Here is a 15,658-nt window from a genome sequence, read left to right as displayed (position 1 = left end):
GTTGTGGCAATCCAATGGAGGACTCTAAAAGTATTGTAGAAACATGCCTCCATATGTTATGATGGTCGTTTAGTTGAAAGGACATACCTTGACTGATTCAAAGGAAACATTGTTATTGTTGATGCCATCATATGTACAAGTGTAAACCCTAGTCACCCTTGTGTCTTTCATGCGTGCAAAATGAAGATAAGAAATTTTTGAAGTTCTAGTTGTACTTAAAAAACTAGGGGACAAATGTTATGTAGCTAGAATTTACCTTTTTAATAATTGAACCTCAAGTAGCATTAATTGTCAAGTGGCAAATCCTTGATGCATGCCAAGCGGATCACCGACTTAATGCTTTGACATAGATGCATAGACAACTCACGCTAGGAGTGTATAGATAACTTATGTCATTTAGACAAATGTATTCATATAATGCAACTACAATCTCTCTAAGTAAGAAGATACTTAGGCTAATCAAGTATGATTGTGTGTTGACTTACAAGCAAGATATTCGAAGTAATGGAGTGGGCAACAAGATGTAATCATCACCTTGTCAGGACAAGCTAGTTGTGTCGCATCTAATGAAAAAGAGAGGTATTGTTATGTTGGCACATTAAATGCAAAGTGATTGAGCTAGTTATATAACATGTTTCACATTTGATGAAAAACAATGGGGTTACACCCAACCTCTTTTAATGTGTAATGATTCTAACAAAACACGTTCTCTCTTAATTGAATGGACATGCAAGCCTAATGACATCTTTAGTGGCAGACACCCCTAGATGACGACGACATTCCTTTATACCAAATATATAAATCAAAGAACAAAGCAAAAAACAAAGGGGTCAATTTTTTTGAAGCATTTTTAACGCTTCGATACTACTAAGTTTTCCTAAGAAATTTCTGATTATCTCATTAATATCTTCTGAAGATCACATAGAATACCTCTCCAAAAAAATCCTAGAGCACTCTTTGTGATTGATCCTTGTGAAAAAATTAAAAAGAAAAAGAAAATAACACTATAATAGTCTTAAATTTTGTTTAGAAAAATGAATCACTTAAAAAAACTCCCGTTTTGCGTCTTTTGTCTTGACTTTTTTTAAATTTATTATTTACACCTACATCGTAACAGTTCTATAACATTCCTCATGTAAAATCCCCTAATTGTTACATCCTACGTTGCTGCAAATTCGAAAGTCAACAATTCCCGATACCATGAACAACATTAATAATTTTTGTAAGGCCAAAGGGCTTATCCCACCCAAAGATTATTCCTTTTCCAAAATTTTTATCCTTTAATTTTCAAAAACTCAAATACTCACGTATCTATTAAATTTCGTTGTTACTGTCAAAGTTAAAATAATCATTTTGAGATTTTATTTTAAAAACATAATTTATACCCATTTCCTACCTTAATTTTAAAAACTTACAATTTTTCCTAACTTAATTTTAAAAAGTTATTTTTTCACCTCCATCATCTAGGATTTTCATATTTTAGGATTAACAATTGCCCCCTTTAAAGTTTAAAATATTACACTTACACCCCTAAAAATTCATTCATTCTTTTTAGTGACCGTTCTTCCCAATCATTCACTCTGGTACATCGTCAACCCTATAAATAGCACATTTTCTCCCTCCCTGGTGGTTTTGGATTGAAAAACCATTGAAGAGGTGTCGTTGGAGTGAATGACCGAGAAGAATGGTCATCAGAAAGGGAGAATAAATTTTTTGGAGATATAAGTGTAATGTTTTAAACTCTGGGAGATGGTTGTTAACCCTAAAATATGAAAACCCTACCCTAGATTGTGAGAGTGAAAAATAACTTTTTAAAATTAAGTTAGGGGAAAATTTTTAGTTTTTAAAACTAAAGTGGGAAATGGATATAAATTATTATTTTTTAAATAATAATTTATGTAAATTATTATTTTATTTTTAACAATAACTGTAAAATTTAACAGATGGATAGATGTTTAAGTTTTTTAAAATTAATGGATAAAAATTTCAAAAAAGAGTAATATTTGGTTCGAAGTAAGTCTTTTGGGTCTTTCTAGAAGGCCAAAGGACTATTTTCCACCAAAGGATTACTGTTTTTCCAAATATCTCCCCTTTAATTTTGAAAATCTCAAATACCCACTCATGAGTAGTTAAATTTAACGAAACCCTAACATTTAAAATTTTATCTCCTCCCCCTCTCCAAAACTTTAAAAACTAAAAGTTTTTCCCTAACCTAAGTTTTAAAAAATGATAGTTTCCCCCTAGGGTTTGGTTTTTAGATCTCTGACGCCAAATACGGCATCATTGTTGACCGTTTATCCCTCCCAAAGCTTCCTCTTCCTCCGACTGTCTCTCTCCACCCATTTGGACATCCGATCAACGTCAAATGAGGCTTGAAAGACAAGGGGAGACGAAAAGCTTCATTGTCTTCGTTCGTTTTCCTAGACGTCTTCTTCTGGGAAGACAAATTCTGGGAAGACGATCATCTTCATAGACGAAGACAACATCTTCGTCTTCGTCTGGGAAGACGAAGAGCTTCGTCTTCCCTGACGAAGCTCTTCGTCTTTTAGAAGAAGATCAATGCCGAATAGACGTTCAAATGGGTGGAGAGAGACCGTCAGAGAGAGAGAAAACTTTAGGAGAGATAGACAGCCGACAATGTTACCGGATTTAGCATCGGAGATTTGGAAATCAAATCCTAGGGAGAAACTATCATTTTTTAAAACTTTGGTTGGAGAAAAACTTTTAGTTTTCAAAGTTTAGGGGAGGAAAAAGAGATTATATTTTAGTTTATTTTTAATATTATAGATAAAATAACGATTTTATCCATATTACCGTTAAATTTAACTACTCATTGGTGGATATTTAAGATTTTCAAAATTAAAGGGGGATACTTGGGAAAACAGTTATCCTTGGGTGGGAAATAGTCCTTTGGCCTTTCTAGAACCATAAGTGGGAACATAATTACATGACCAAAGCCTGTCCCTAATTACTTTTAACTCTTAAATTTCCCAATGAAATTTGTAAATTGTAATGAATATATTTATAATACTTTATGGTTGCCAAATGAAAGATAAAATATATGTAATTGAAATTGTTATGATGCTTGAGAAGAAACGGAAGTAAGAAGCCGAGTATCGAAGGAGAAGAGGATCTGACATTATATCAGATTGAATTACATGAAGCAAAGGTTGAAGCGGCTACTTATACTTAATTTACACAATCCCACCACCAATCAAAACAATTGCTTGACCAAGATATCCTTTTGTCTTAGCATAACGAAGACATTAAATGCTGACAAAGTTTATCAGCCACAATTTCTTCCTCCAGCAAGATTCCAGCTTTTTTATTGGAATTGATTTGTCTATCATCTATTAAATGCATTCCCATGATAGTTCTCCAATTTTACTACCTGTGACGGAAAATCCACGAGACATGTCACAATCCCCTTTAAATTTATACCACTTACAAATCATTACATTTAACTCTATTAAAATAAATTTAATAAGGTAAAATTCAAAGTAAAAAAATATAATTATTTAATATACTATAAAGTAAAATTGAATATTTTAAAATTATTTTATTAAAAATTTTATTTGAAAAATTCAATGAGACAAAATCTAATGAAGAGAATAAGAATATAATACACATTTTATTTAATATATGATAAATTTAAAAAATTTACTTCTCCTGATAAATGTTCCTTTTGATGAATGCTCTTTTTTTTTTTATAGTGAGATTAATTTGATAATTTGTTGAGCCGTCGTATATCGATGTTATATAATAACTTTTTAAATGTTAATATCAGTAATGTCTTAGTGAACAAATTTATAAAATTGTTAGTAGATCCTATTTGCTTGACATCAATCTTTTGGTTTTGTTAGAGCTCATGAGTGTAAAAAAACTTCGGTGAGATATGTTTGGTTCTGTCTTATTTAATGTATTCATCTTTAATTTAGACAATACATATTGCATTATCTTTATATATATAGGAGAAATGTCTGTTGTAGAAGAAAGACTTATGTATTTCAGATATGATGAATGACAAACTGTAACTATATATATTCTCAACTAGCACCACGAAGAGTTAGAATCTTTGAATAATTTGAAGACGTTGCAGTCAAAGTCTGTTTGGTGGAGTGTTAGAATATCACTATGTCATTATAAATGAAAACATATTTCGTCTGTGAGCGGACCTTCTGAGGGCTAGAAAGATAACCAACATCTGTATATCCGATCAAACTAGGATTTTTAGAAGATTTGATAGAATAAAATAATCCAAAATCTTTAGTCCTACATAAGTAATGAAGTACATATTTGATTCTGTTCCACTGACGACAAGTTGGTGCAAAGCTAAATTTGGCCAATAAATTTACTGCGAAAGATATATCCAATCTGGTGCATTAGGTCAAATATAACAAGTCTCTAATGACATTAAGATACGGTACTTTAGGATCGAATATCTTTTCATCTTCTTATTTAGGACAAAATAGGTCTTTTTGAATTGAGAAATCGAACAACCATTGCGGTGATCAAATGATAACTCTTATCATATTAAAACATTTCAATAATTTTTTAATATACATTGATTGATGGATAATTATTTCATTTAAATTATGTTCGATTTACAGGCAAGACAACATTTAAATTGTAGACATTGATTGAGTCTACAAAAATAAAGTGGTTTCAATCGCTTGCACACTTTTTTCGTTTAGAGCATAATAAATTTTTTTATTATAAAAATATTTTAAAGAAAAATAATAATTAATAAAATTATAAAAAAAAAAGAAATTATGTTGTTAATAGATATTAAAAGAACGACGATGTAACATGTATAACAAAAATTACGAGTAACACTATTTAAAGCCTAGATACTCAAGTTAATTGATTCTTCTTATTGGCAGAATGTAGGAAATACAGTTGTCTCAACTCAAATGTAGAGTAACCAACGAAGATGTAGTTACAAGAAGCAAATCCATCGCAGTGACATCAATAAATTAAAGAGTTTCTTTTAATTAAATACAATAATTAATAATAAAAAATAATTTTATATTATTTAAAAATATAAACAAAATGTAATTTAAAAGATCAATTTGTAATTTATGATCCTCAATTATATTAATTGAGAAATAAATTTATTTTAGTAAATTTAAATAATTATTTTTTAAAAAAAACCAAAGACAAAAAAATTAATATATAAATTGAATGAATAGAATATAGGGAAAAAATGAGATTGAATTGAAATATTAAAATTGAATATAGAAAATGTTGAATGTGAAAAGGATGGAAGAAGGGAATGTAGAGGTAGGAAGAGAAATTGAAAAATTAGGTCGGATTTGTGTGGTTTAAAAAGTAGGTGAGGGTAGAAAATTTAGTTCGTGAACAGTGGCAAGCCGTTGAGGCTTGGCTGCAGCAGCAGCTTGCAGGCTTAAAAGTAAAAAAAAAAAAAAATTTAATTTAGTTCGTGGACAGTGGCAAGCCTGGTCAGGCCAGCCTATGGGCTTGATATTGAGGCCCATGACTTGACTTGAAAGGCTCACGGGCCTGACTCAGCCCATTACAATGATAGGCAGGGCCCTTCCAACCTAGCCATTTTTCCACGTTTCGGACCGAACGGTGTATCACCCAGACGCATTTGATGTGTCTAATTCCATCCCTGCTCAATCGCAATCCCTCTATCTCTCAGTTCAGTTTTTACATAACTATCTCCTTTTCTCAATTCTTTACATCGTTACAATTCTGCAGGGTTTTTCTTATATTCATCGAGTTGGTTTCTCAGAAGACTTGGAAAACTGAAACCCGTTGTTTTGGCTTCTCTTCAACGTAATTTAACTCTCAAGTTTTTTTTTTTTCTCAGCAAACAAACGGTTGGAGATAGGAAATTCAATTTTTTTTAATCTTCTGCTGTGAATTTTTTCATGTACAAGCCCTACAAGGAGTTTCTTAGTTGTGGTAATTTAGCTTTAGTTTTTTTATTTGCTAATTTGGATGTTACTGATTTTATTTTGATTTTTTTTTTTGCTTGAGGCATCTTTTGGTTTAATGTGGAGTGATGAGCTGGTGATTTTGAATTAGAGGCTTTGGAGAGTGATTATTGAGGACAATGCAATTGTTCTCATTAAGCTCAAGCTTCAGTCTGACAAAAGAGCAGAGTTGTGGAGGGAGCAATCGTGTACCGTTGTATCTCAATGTGTATGACCATACACCAGTTAATACCTTTACTTGTTCGGGCTTGGGATATTCCACTCTGGTATTGAAGGTATGCAGACTTTCTATTTTTAGTATTGTATTGCATCATTTTTTTTTGGGGTGCAGATTTGAACTATTTGTTTTTTCTTTGGACTGTTGGATTTTGGCTAACAACTTTTGACTTATTTAGATTTGTCTTTTGTACGGTTTGCTGATGGTGGTCGTTAAATTCATTTCAATAAGTTGGGTCATTGAATCATTGATTAAGTTGCACAAGTGTAGCACTTAAGTCGTTGATGAGGTTTTTGAATATTGAAATACTAATTTCTTGGAGTTTTGGCGTCTATAATATCTTCGGCTGATAAACATGACTTAGCGATACAATCCTTGCTGTTATGGTTGTTGCTTGAACAATTAAAATAGAAAGTCTGTTTTAAAAAAGCCAAGAGGTGGCTGGCCATTCAGTTTGAGAATTGACTCAGAGAGTATAGTCGATAACAAATCAAGATACTGGTAGCCAAATACTTGAATCATCAAACTCGTTCTGTTCTAATTCTAAAATCTGTTCTGTTCTGCTAAGGAGTTATAAGTTTATTGATTATTTATAGCATATTAACTGATGATACAAATAGTATATTTGGGTATAAAAACAAAGTGGCTGAACTACAGCTTTTATTTGTATGTGGTTGCTTGGTTAGGGTGGAGTGGAAATGTTTGGATGTTGGAAACTGACCAAAGATTGTGTTAGGATTGAGACACTTATCCTCAATCTATAGGTTAATTTTTATAATAAAAAAGTTACCTAGGTTTCAAATGGGAGAAGAAAAAATATTATGGTTTTCTACATTGAGGGTGGCCACCTTTAGTTGATTGTGAAAGGTCACCGGTGTCTCGAACAACTAGAAAATGGAAGGCCTTGGACTTCTCCAATTGTTCGGATTATCTTTGTAACCCTCCTATTAATGAAATTATTTTATTTTATTTTGTTTTTGTGTTTTATTTTCTGTTTTTGTTGAATAAAAAGTGAGAATTCTAATAGATTGCAACATATCCACTAATTTAGAAATTAGGATATTTTTTATGGTGAGCATAAAAAAATCATCCTCTACTCGAAGCATAAGCAAGATTTGTGCCACAGTGGAGTCTTAGAAACTGGTTCAGCTGCTCTTGAGCCCTTTTCACCTAGCATCTATATATGGTTCTGACAGTAAAAGGTTTTTGAAATGATTAGGCTGACTGAGATCTATTTATTGGTTGGATCCATTGCCGAAAAGTATAGCTGTAAACAAGCAAAGATGATGTTGGATTTAAAATATCATCATTGTTGTTCTGCTTTCTTGGACTTGAACTGTACATGTGATGGATACCTGGGCAGAACAACTGACAGCAGAACCTTCTCTGGACTACCTCTTCTGCACTCAATACAACTCCAGCAAACCAATCTCTGCAGCAATAAAGACATGCAATAGAATAGGGAATGTAATGTAATCAAGGAAGAGAATGAAAATATGTATTGTATTGAATATTTCTTAATGAAGTTTACAGAATCAATTCTTCAATACAATGACTATTTTCAATTACTACTGCTAATCAATTTCACTTCCAGCAACATGATTAATCAATGAAAAAACACAAAGCACAGTTGAATCCTCACTGTTCATACCCAGCTCCAGAGAGAACTGCTCTCTCCCCACATCCCTATAGTTGTTGCACCCTCCTTCTCTCTGTAGCACCTGCTCCCTTTTTCTTCTTTTTCCACAGCTACTCCTTTCTCATTTTCCCCTGTTTTGCCACGTTTCAATATTTTCTGTGCCTGACTTTGCATTAGAGCGATAGCCTCCTGATCCCTTTTCCAGCTGCCAAGTGTCTTCTCTTTTTTACTCCTTTTCCTGCGAGAAATGTATATATGAGTTCTAACAGCATGCTTTGTTCTGTGCCTCCTTTGCCATGCTGAACTTTCTGCATCCACGTCACAAACATTTGATTCCACTTGTGTCCATGTTCAAGTAATGATTCTTTGAACTAAGTTAGGTTGTTAGAAAACAAGGACATGGATTATGCTTATTCTTTTTGCATTTAGCCAAGATATTTGCAGAAAAAATTAGTTCCCTTTTGTTCTCATCTATACCTGAGTCGTCTTTTATCCTAGTTGTAAAGAAAGGCAAACCTCAAGAGGAATCCAATTATGTTTGCATAATTGGTAGCTATATAGTTTGGGATTATGGTATATACAGTTACTAAGATTTTCACAAGGGGGATCTTCAGTTGTATTTAATCAAGCTGCTGGATGTACACTGAGTACTTTCATCATTTAAGGCAAACCTCATGGATATGCTTGTATAATTAGTAGCTATATTGTTTGGTATTATGGCATATTCAGTTACTCGGAATTTTACAAGAAGAATCTTCAGTTTTAATTGACCTAGGTGCTGCATGTACACTGAGTAATTTCATCATTTAAGGGGAAAAGTTGTTGAGAGTTCCAGCTTCAACACAGTACCCCCAATTCTTTCTATCTATCTTTTTTTTTTTTTTCTATTTATTGAAGATGTGACATCGAGTAATCATAAGGTGCTGTCTTTGATGATTTATTAGATATTAGAGATGAAAGATAATTAGCATATTTGTATTAAGTGAACACAGAAATTATTGAGGCCAGTCGTGGGAATTTCTTACACACAACCTTTTGGAAACCTTGCGGAAGTGCTTAAATAAAAAAGGTTGATTATACAAATGAATTCAACCTATGTTACATGTTAAAACCATGGAGGTATAATTTGAAGGTCTTGGAATTAATCTAAATCTGAGATGATATGTACACCAAATTAATTAAGCATATGCATGTTGTGCAGCTCATATTGTAATCATTATATACAAGTTTCTTTAGATGCTATCTTAAGCAGTATGAGGTTCGTTCACATAATATATTGATCTTAGGTTTATTGTAACTTGCTTTCAGATTATATTCTTATACTGCAGTATCCATTTAACTGGTCATATCAGCTCATGGATTGGAACATGGCTTTGGCACCCATGGGTACCCTACCAGTGGAGTTTTTAAGGTGGAAGCAAGAAATTGTCCTGGCTTCAATTTCGGGTAGTTAGTGTTGCTGGGGAGCGCAAACATGTCTCGTTCAGAATTTTGATCCTTCATGGAACAAATTTCTGCAAAATATCATGGGGACACGTGTCATTTGATTGCCAAGAACTGCAACCAATTACTGAGGAAGTGTCCTTGCAGCTCACTAGAAAGCCTATTCCAGAATGGGTAAATCGCCCGGCTAGATTAGGTAAGTGAAATTTATATATCAAGAAGTATCACCATTCTAACGGGGTCCCATACAGTAAATATGCCTGCGCACCATCATATCTGAGGGTCTCACAGGCCCTTGTAAGTGGGCACCTTCTTGCTCCTGTGGAAAATCGAAGTACCATGATTAAATGATCTAACATTCTCTGTTGCTTGTTGCCGATTGAAATTATGAGCTGCTTGTAAATGGTTTGAATGGCTAGTAAGAATTTCAATGACAGCTGAAGATTTGTTAGGATGTTTGTTGCACATGATCCTCTAGGTCTTGAGGACAATGAACCTGTCTTGCCCTTATGTGGGAGAATTATTGTGCAGAATACTTTTTGGATCAACATCTTTTGGCTAGAGTACTTGCGGATCTGATTCGTCTTCTTCGTGTTAATTTTTTATAGAGAAGCCTTGAAAGTGTGGGATTAAAATTCTTTGAATAAATGTTACCGTAACATAATTCAGTTTGTTATTTGTAATGCAGATGATGACGGACCAAAGACTGTTGTGTCATGCTTAATGGCAGGGAATGAAGATGAGGAGGCAGATCATCATCTGCTGACTTCACCAGTCAGTGATGTCGCTTTTCCAAAAGATAAAACGGTGAGGCTGCCAAAGGAACTACTTAATTTTTTTTTTTCCAACAATTTTTTTTTTCCTCCTATTTGTAATTGTATTATAAAATGTCAAGTGTAAGGAAATGTTGCACTGTGTAACCCTTGCAAGTCTAGTGATGTTGACAAATTCATATTAAACTCAGGAACATATTTCCGGTATTTTGATTTGTTTCAGTTTATGAAGGGCAAAGGACTATTTCCCACCCAAGGTTTAAGGTTTAGACCAGTCACAAAAACATATTTTATAATGTTTCAAAAATTTAAAATCTCATCTATAAGTCAATTTCTGTTAAAAATTTTAGTTAGAGTGAAAGAATAAAATCATCATTTTAATATTAACATTAAAAAAATATATAATTAATTATATTTTTTCTCAAGGTTTAAAAATTAACAATTCACACTTGCATAAAGTTTTTAAGTTTGAAAATTAACATTCTCCCCTCTCGTCAAACTTTGGGTTTTTTTACCTTTATTTCTCCGGCCATCATCTTAGGCACTGACGATCTCCTATTTTCATCCTAAATTGTCATCATAGACCTACCACATTTCCCCCTTTTCCACCTCTTCAATCAACTTTTTAGATTTGACAAATCTAGATAAAGAGTTTCATCTGGACTTGTTGTCATCTAGATGAAACTCTTTGTCTGGACAACCTCAGATGACAAAGTTGTCATCGTCTCGTCCATCAAGTTCCGTCCTTTTGTGAAGTCAAAACGTCTGAGAGTTTCGTTGTCCAAAATTGACAGGCCTTTGTTGACAGATTCGTTGACACCAAAATCAATAGCAAAATCATTTAGATTTGAAGAACTCAGAAGATAAGGTGTTTGGACTGACAATGATGATTTAGGATTGAAAGGGAAGGTTGCCAGTGGTTAGAGATATGACTGGGGAGGTGAAGATAAAAATCCTAGGTTTGGAAAGAGGTAGAAAATATTATTTTTCAAAATTAAAAAACTTTAAAGAGGTGAAGTTGTTAGTCTATAAAACGTTAAGGTGAAAGTTAATTAATTATGTATTTTTTTTAATATTAATGTTAAAATAACGATTTTACTTTTAACTCTAATTAAAATTTTTAACAAAAATTAATTTATATATAAGATTTTGGGTTTTGAAATATCATGAATATACTTTTGAGTTTAGATCAAAACTTGGGGCCACATAGTGCTTTTGCCGTTTATGAATGTTGTGGAATCCATGATCATACATGATATGGGTATGGTTTTGTTATTGGGGAAAGTAGTGAAAGTGAGTGATCTGATCTTTGGCTGCAAAATAGGATTAACATTTGGTGATGGCGTCTGGAGAGAAATGCGTGCCGTGTTTGAACATTTATGACCCTTGGAATGAGCTTTTTCTTTTGATTGCTGACTGAAAACAAATATGAAATATCTTTAAAGTTAACCAAGATATTTTATTAATAATTCTAGAAATTTTCATCAAGTTAATCCATATTATGATAGTTTCCCCACCAAGCAAGGAAATGGGTTGTGGAAATTAGTCTCCCTGGGCAGACAATTTTGACTTTGTGTGGCATGCATTGAATGAGCTTGGAAAAACGCAGTAGAAAATGTGTATTTGGAGAATGAATTACACGCACCCTTTATTGTTTAATAAAATTTTCTCACATCCTTACCTATGAGAAAACTTGCTTTCTTTAGCTCAAATTTATTTATATTCCTTTTCTTTCTAATTCATTTAATTATATTTATAACAATACAAATTTATATTCTGCATAGAAATTACTCAAACCTCTCTTTTTAAGGATAGGTTAACTTATCTTGACAGTTCTAAATGAATAAAGAAAGACAATGTCTAAGGGTCAATGGACTTAACAGAATCTGAAAGCAGCAGGCCAACCACTACACAAAACCGTCTTGTTTGCGTTTAAGACTTGGGAATAATTTGACACAGTCCCAATCAAGCCTCTTTCTTAACAACTTCCAAGTCAATTAACACTAAGAAGAAGGTTGGAAAAACTTGCAAGGCACCTATTTCTTCTAAGTCAAGTGGAAATATTCTCTTCTTCTTTCCAGCATAAAAGAGAAAGAGTAAAGAGAAAAATGAAAATAAAGAAGAAAATCCAGCATTAGTTACTCCAGGGCGGCTCAAAGCTCCTTGCCGCCTTCACTGAAAGAGACACAACCAATACAAAATACTAATACCAACCATTAGCACTTCAACTTCTTGTTTATGCAGAAATGGTTTCTTTTTTCTTCTTCATTCTCTTCGTAACTTCATTCTATGCTAACACAAAGCCTATTGAAGCAAACTGCCCACCAGTACAATGCAGTCATGACGCAGCTGCACCCGAAATTCGTTACCCTTTTTGGCTGAAAGACCGGCTACATCAAAACTGCGGTCACCCTGCTTTCGAGCTTTTTTGTAAAGAAAACACAACTATGATTCACTTCCCATCTTACGGTGACTTGGTTGTGAAATCAATCAATTACCATACGAAGAAACTTCAACTTGTCGACCCCAAAAACTGTGTTCATGAAGTTTTTCTGAACCTCAATCTTTCTCTTCCTTCGGTCTTCCGCTATTACTATGTTGTGAAGAACTACACATACCTCAATTGTTCAGCCAGGCTGCCGCCTTCTTTCAAGCAAGTGCCATGTTTAAGTAGCAGCTCTGCATATTTTGTTTACACTGTGAAACCATCTGTGGAGGTTCCATTGTATTGCAGGGTAATGAAAACCATTGCAATTCCGTTTGCATATAGTCCTTATGTCGCTGACAATAGTTTCGGACTTGGACTGACTTGGGAATTGCCCAGATGTGAAAATTGCAAAGAAAAAGGAGGCCCGAAAAATTTCCTGTCTAAAACAGCATTTCTCAATTACATACCATAGCTTCAAGGCAAGTTTTCATTATTTTCGCTAGAGGTCCTCATTCCAATCTTGTTTCTTATCAGTGATTCTGTATTACAAAGTTCAATAGTTAATCTGTAATCATTTTCAAATTTTTTATTTTGTGGAAAATTTTATCTGGTTATTTGGTGCCAAAATCAAACAAAAAAGTGACAGTAAAACCAGAGCCGGATAAAGTATACGAATGTTGGTTAATATAAGAGATATTTACTAGTAATGATGAGCCTCTGGTGGTATTTTGATTCATGGATAAAAATTAAATGGCTTTGCCCCACTTGCAAAAGATTTTAAATGCCTAATTAAATATATTATTGGGTTTGGGTTCACTTATCACAGTAACCTGACCTATAACATAATTGACTATCATAGCAGTTATGAGGGTTGGTGACGATTAGATATTTAAACATAGGCCAAAGGACTATGTCCCACCCAAAGTTTAATGAAACAAAGTCTCGTGAATCAAATTTTAAAAATTTAAATACCTATCTTTCTATTAAAATTTATTCTTAAAATTAAAGGTAAAATTATCATTTAATTAAAAATATTAAAAAAAATTATTCCATTTTTCCGCTTGTGTATAAATCAAACATTTTTCCCACCGAAAGTTTGAAGAATTGTCATTTCTCTCCTAGGGTTTCATTCCTTCTCTGACGACATTTTTCAACTAACCTTTCATCTATCGGCTCTCCTTCTAGCCTCCATAACGATGACAAAGTCACAAAGAGGCCACGAAGGCGATAATTAGAAGCGGAGTCGTCGAAGATTCGTCACATGACGGATCGTTGTGCTTTGCGCATATCCATCCCACGACGGTTCTCGGCCACTTCTATCATACTTTTACTCATCGAAGATGTTTTTGGACAAAGACAAAATCCGTCGAAGTGGAAGCGATGTGGTCGGAGGTGGCGAACTCTGTCGTCTTTGGTGACAGTTTCAAAACCTTAGGAAACAGGTGATTTTTCAAACCTTTAAGGGAGAAAATTTCAAATTTATAAACCTAGGGGGAAATAAATTATTTTTAGTTTTCTTAATTTTTTAATTAAATGACAATTTTACACTTATTCATAACAGTGAATTTTAATAAATGAGTGAGTATTTAAGTTTTTGAAAGTTAATAGATAGAAATTTGTTCTTTTACTAAATCTTGGTAGGAAATTATCCTTTTGCCTTAAACATATATATATATATATATATATATATATATATATATATATATAATGTTTCAAAATTACCGTTTTACATATACAATGCAATATATAGAATATATCGGTGCATTTCTATTTTCTTCTCCTCCCAAAAACAAAAGAGAGACAATCTCCCAAATACACTGCTCAAGTACTCATGACAGAATCCATATTGACCAGATACAAACGCAAAATGTGTTGTGGAAGAGATTAATTATTAAAACCTCGGATCACATTCATTCAAATATGTGCATCGAACAAATTTGAATTCTACTGTAATTCAATCTATAGAATTGACATGGATTTTCCAACAAATTAATTATCCAAAATATTTGTGTGAACCAGATTGGCAGATTTTCATTTTTAGTTTCTATTTGTATTAGTACTCCCTCCCAGCATGCGAAAGCAGAGTTTCTGGAACTTTGAGATAGATAGTCTCCATATGAAATTTAATAAATATCATTTCTAGTAACCTCAAACATAAATATGTAATTGTCTAAATAAAGAAGGATTAGCAATTAAAACTTGAGTGATTAAAATTTTCCCACCCAGGGTTTGCTAAAAAATACTTTTTCACTCTTTACATAAATAAATTATATTTTCTCACCTAGTATAATACATAACTTGCTAACGGAAAATTGAAGGAAAAAGGGTAAAAATGTCAATTTACATTCCTATAATATCCAAAAAATTTCAAAATAAAATATTATATAGACGAAAAATAGAAAAGCTCAATGCTGCTTCTTTTTCTCTTTTACATTCTGGCATATTTTTTTCACCACTGTCCCCTCCCCTGTCACCAACACCACTGTTACCACATTTCCTCTCCTCTTCTCTCTCATTTTTTGTCACCTCTCTCACCGTCACCACCCCTAGAGGTGGAATTGGGCCACATTAACGTAGGCCCAGACCCATCCTTAAGTCCAAATTTTTTTTTTCTGAAGTTTTTAATGAAGGTCCACTCTTATTTGTTTCATTAAGCCCAACTTTAATACTAAGTTTTTTTTTCTGGTTAACAAGCTGAAAAACTTAATTTCCAAATCCCTAACCTATTCACCGCATCCCATTCTTCAAATTCGGTCGCCTCAAAGAATTTTTAGACCCGCATCCCGTTGCTTCTAGTTCTAGCTTCCAAGTAAAATTTTTATTTTTCTGTAACAATTTCATGTTAAAGCATCTCGAATGGTTCAGTGTTTTTGGAATTAATGAGGAAATGTTGGTCATAATTGCAGTTTTTGTGTCTATGATGCAATTTCACCGATTGATTATCCTTTATTATTATTATTAATAAGATTCTATGAATGGAGTCCTTGGGAGATTTAGATCTCTGTTTATCACATGCTCTCTATTAGGTTAGCTAATTCTGTTTTGTTTTTAAGTTTTTAATGTATTATGACTGCCTCTCCTTTGGCTGCAATAGCTGAGATCTATTGATCTATTTCTTGGTGGCTTTGTTTTGGAGACATATATTAAATCCAGAGGTTTTAGGGGAATCATTTTAACTAAATTTTTTGTATTTTT

The 15,658-nt window shown here is 33.1% G+C and overlaps 1 protein-coding gene and 1 pseudogene across 1 annotated transcript; both read left to right on the top strand.

Moving 5' to 3' along the window:
* The first annotated feature begins 5,608 nt into the window (after positions 1-5,608).
* Positions 5,609-11,418, top strand: LOC123204844 (annotated as a pseudogene).
* A 635-nt stretch (positions 11,419-12,053) lies between these two features.
* On the top strand, positions 12,054-13,052 carry LOC123204018 (RING-H2 finger protein ATL22-like). The gene has a single exon (XM_044620544.1). The coding sequence runs from the start codon at positions 12,282-12,284 to the stop codon at positions 12,933-12,935; it is 654 nt and encodes a 217-aa protein (XP_044476479.1). The 5' UTR covers positions 12,054-12,281; the 3' UTR covers positions 12,936-13,052.
* The last annotated feature ends 2,606 nt before the right edge of the window (positions 13,053-15,658 follow it).

This window comes from Mangifera indica, chromosome 20, assembly GCF_011075055.1.
Source record: "Mangifera indica cultivar Alphonso chromosome 20, CATAS_Mindica_2.1, whole genome shotgun sequence".
Taxonomy (NCBI): Eukaryota; Viridiplantae; Streptophyta; class Magnoliopsida; order Sapindales; family Anacardiaceae; genus Mangifera; species Mangifera indica.
The sequence above is the reverse complement of the archived record's forward strand: the minus strand, read 5'-3'. Positions and strand labels throughout refer to the sequence as shown.

Coding starts and splice junctions, on each gene's coding strand:
- LOC123204018 (XM_044620544.1), top strand. CDS start 12,282: ATGGTTTCTTTTTTCTTCTTCATTCTCTTCGTAACTTCATTCTATGCT.